General features: G+C 64.7%; 1 protein-coding gene across 1 annotated transcript; it reads right to left on the reverse strand.

Annotated features, from left to right (window-relative positions):
* Positions 1–577: 577 nt before the first annotated feature.
* Positions 578–1321, reverse strand: NEUROG1 (neurogenin 1; the record flags this gene model as incomplete). The annotated part of the gene is made up of 1 exon (XM_081035831.1): positions 578–1321. One exon carries the CDS (start codon positions 1319–1321, stop codon positions 578–580), a length of 744 nt encoding a protein of 247 aa, XP_080891957.1.
* Between the last annotated feature and the right edge of the window lie 241 nt (positions 1322–1562).

Here is a 1562-nt window from a genome sequence, read left to right on the forward strand (position 1 = left end):
GAAGCATCTTGAATAAATTAAAGTACTCTCCAGCCCGGTGCCTGAATAGCTGCGCAAGCGTCTCGGGCTCTTCCAGAGCAGGCCTGCCGTGGTGGGGTCAGGATCCATAATGCATGAAGCCCACGCCTTGTCTCTCCTTTTTAAGCCTTTTCATTGTATTGTCAGCCGGCTCAAACCGAATTTTCATGCTCGTTTTTCTTCATTAGAGTTCTACAAATTGTAAAATTGACTTTTCACCTCGTCTTCAGGGGCTGATCTGTCCCTTTTCTAAATCACACTGAAGTGGTGGCTGGGGTCAGCTCTGAGCCAGCCACAAAGGAGGTTTTGTGGAGTTCAGAAAGTGCAAAAGGAAAGGCTGTCTAGGGGCGGGCAGGAGGGGCCTAAGGCTGAGGGCTGGAGAAACAGAGCAAGGGGCAGACACGGTGAGGGTGCAGCGACCTAACAAGCGGCTCAGGTATCCCCCACCCCTTTAAAGCTCCTGCTTCCTCCCTCCGCCTGGAGTGGGGGTCCCGGAGCTGGGGCCCCATCTACTGCCTGTTGCCTGGGGGAGGGGGAGGCAATGGTGTCCAAAAAGGGCCTAGTGGTAAGGGATGAAACAGGGCGACGTGTGGAGCAAGTCTTTGGGCAGGCCGGGGAAGGAGAAAAGGGGGTCGCCTGGACCGTAGGAGAAGTCTTCGGAGTCGGCAGGGCTACTGGGGTCAGAGAGAGGCGAGGCGGCGGCAGCGCACGGGGAGGCGGCAGCGCCGGAGCCCCAGGATTCGGCGTCGCTGGCGGGGCTCGGGGGCCCCGGCAGGCAGGGGGCACACTGCGGCGGCAGCAGGCGCTCCCGGACACCTCCCGCGGGCAGCCCCTGGTCAGCCAGGCGCAGAGTCTCGGCCAGAGCCCAGATGTAGTTGTAGGCGAAGCGCAGCGTCTCGATCTTGGTGAGCTTGGTGTCGTCGGGGAAGGAGGGCAGCACGCTGCGCAGCGCATCCAGCGCGGCGTTCAGGTTGTGCATGCGGTTGCGCTCGCGGTCGTTGGCCTTGACGCGCCGGCTCCTTCGCAGCGAGTGCAGCAGCGCCTCGGAGCGCACCCGCGCGCGGCCCCTGCGCCGCCGCCGCTCCTGCTCGTCGTCCTGGGCCCGGGGAGTCTCGGCAGCCGCGTGAAGGCCGGGTGCGCCCCTGCGGGCCGGCCCGGGCGGCCCCGACGAGGAAGCTGGCGTGTGGAGCCTGGCACAGTCCTCCTCGTCGGTGAGGAAGCCGGACAGGTCGCTGCTGCTGCTGCTGCTGCTGCTGCTGGCGCAGTCGAGGTCCGAGAGGCAGGTCTCCAGAGGGGCTGGCATCGTTGCGTCGTGCAGGACCGACGGACAGATAGAGGGTGCTTAGAGGGCAGGAGCCTGGGCTGAGGGCAGGGGTGCCGGGGCGCACTTACTTTAGGAACGGCCCGGGCTTACTGTGCCCGCTGCGGGCGCAAAGGCCTGGAAGGGCGCGGGGGCGCACCGGGAACTTGGCCTCGCCTCCTTCTCTTTGCCTGCAGGGGCCACGCTCCGCTCCAGCCGGTCTCCTGAGTGATCTCGCCGGCAA

Source organism: Rhinolophus hipposideros, assembly GCF_964194185.1.
Source record: "Rhinolophus hipposideros genome assembly, chromosome: 23".
In the NCBI taxonomy this organism is placed as follows: Eukaryota; Metazoa; Chordata; class Mammalia; order Chiroptera; family Rhinolophidae; genus Rhinolophus; species Rhinolophus hipposideros.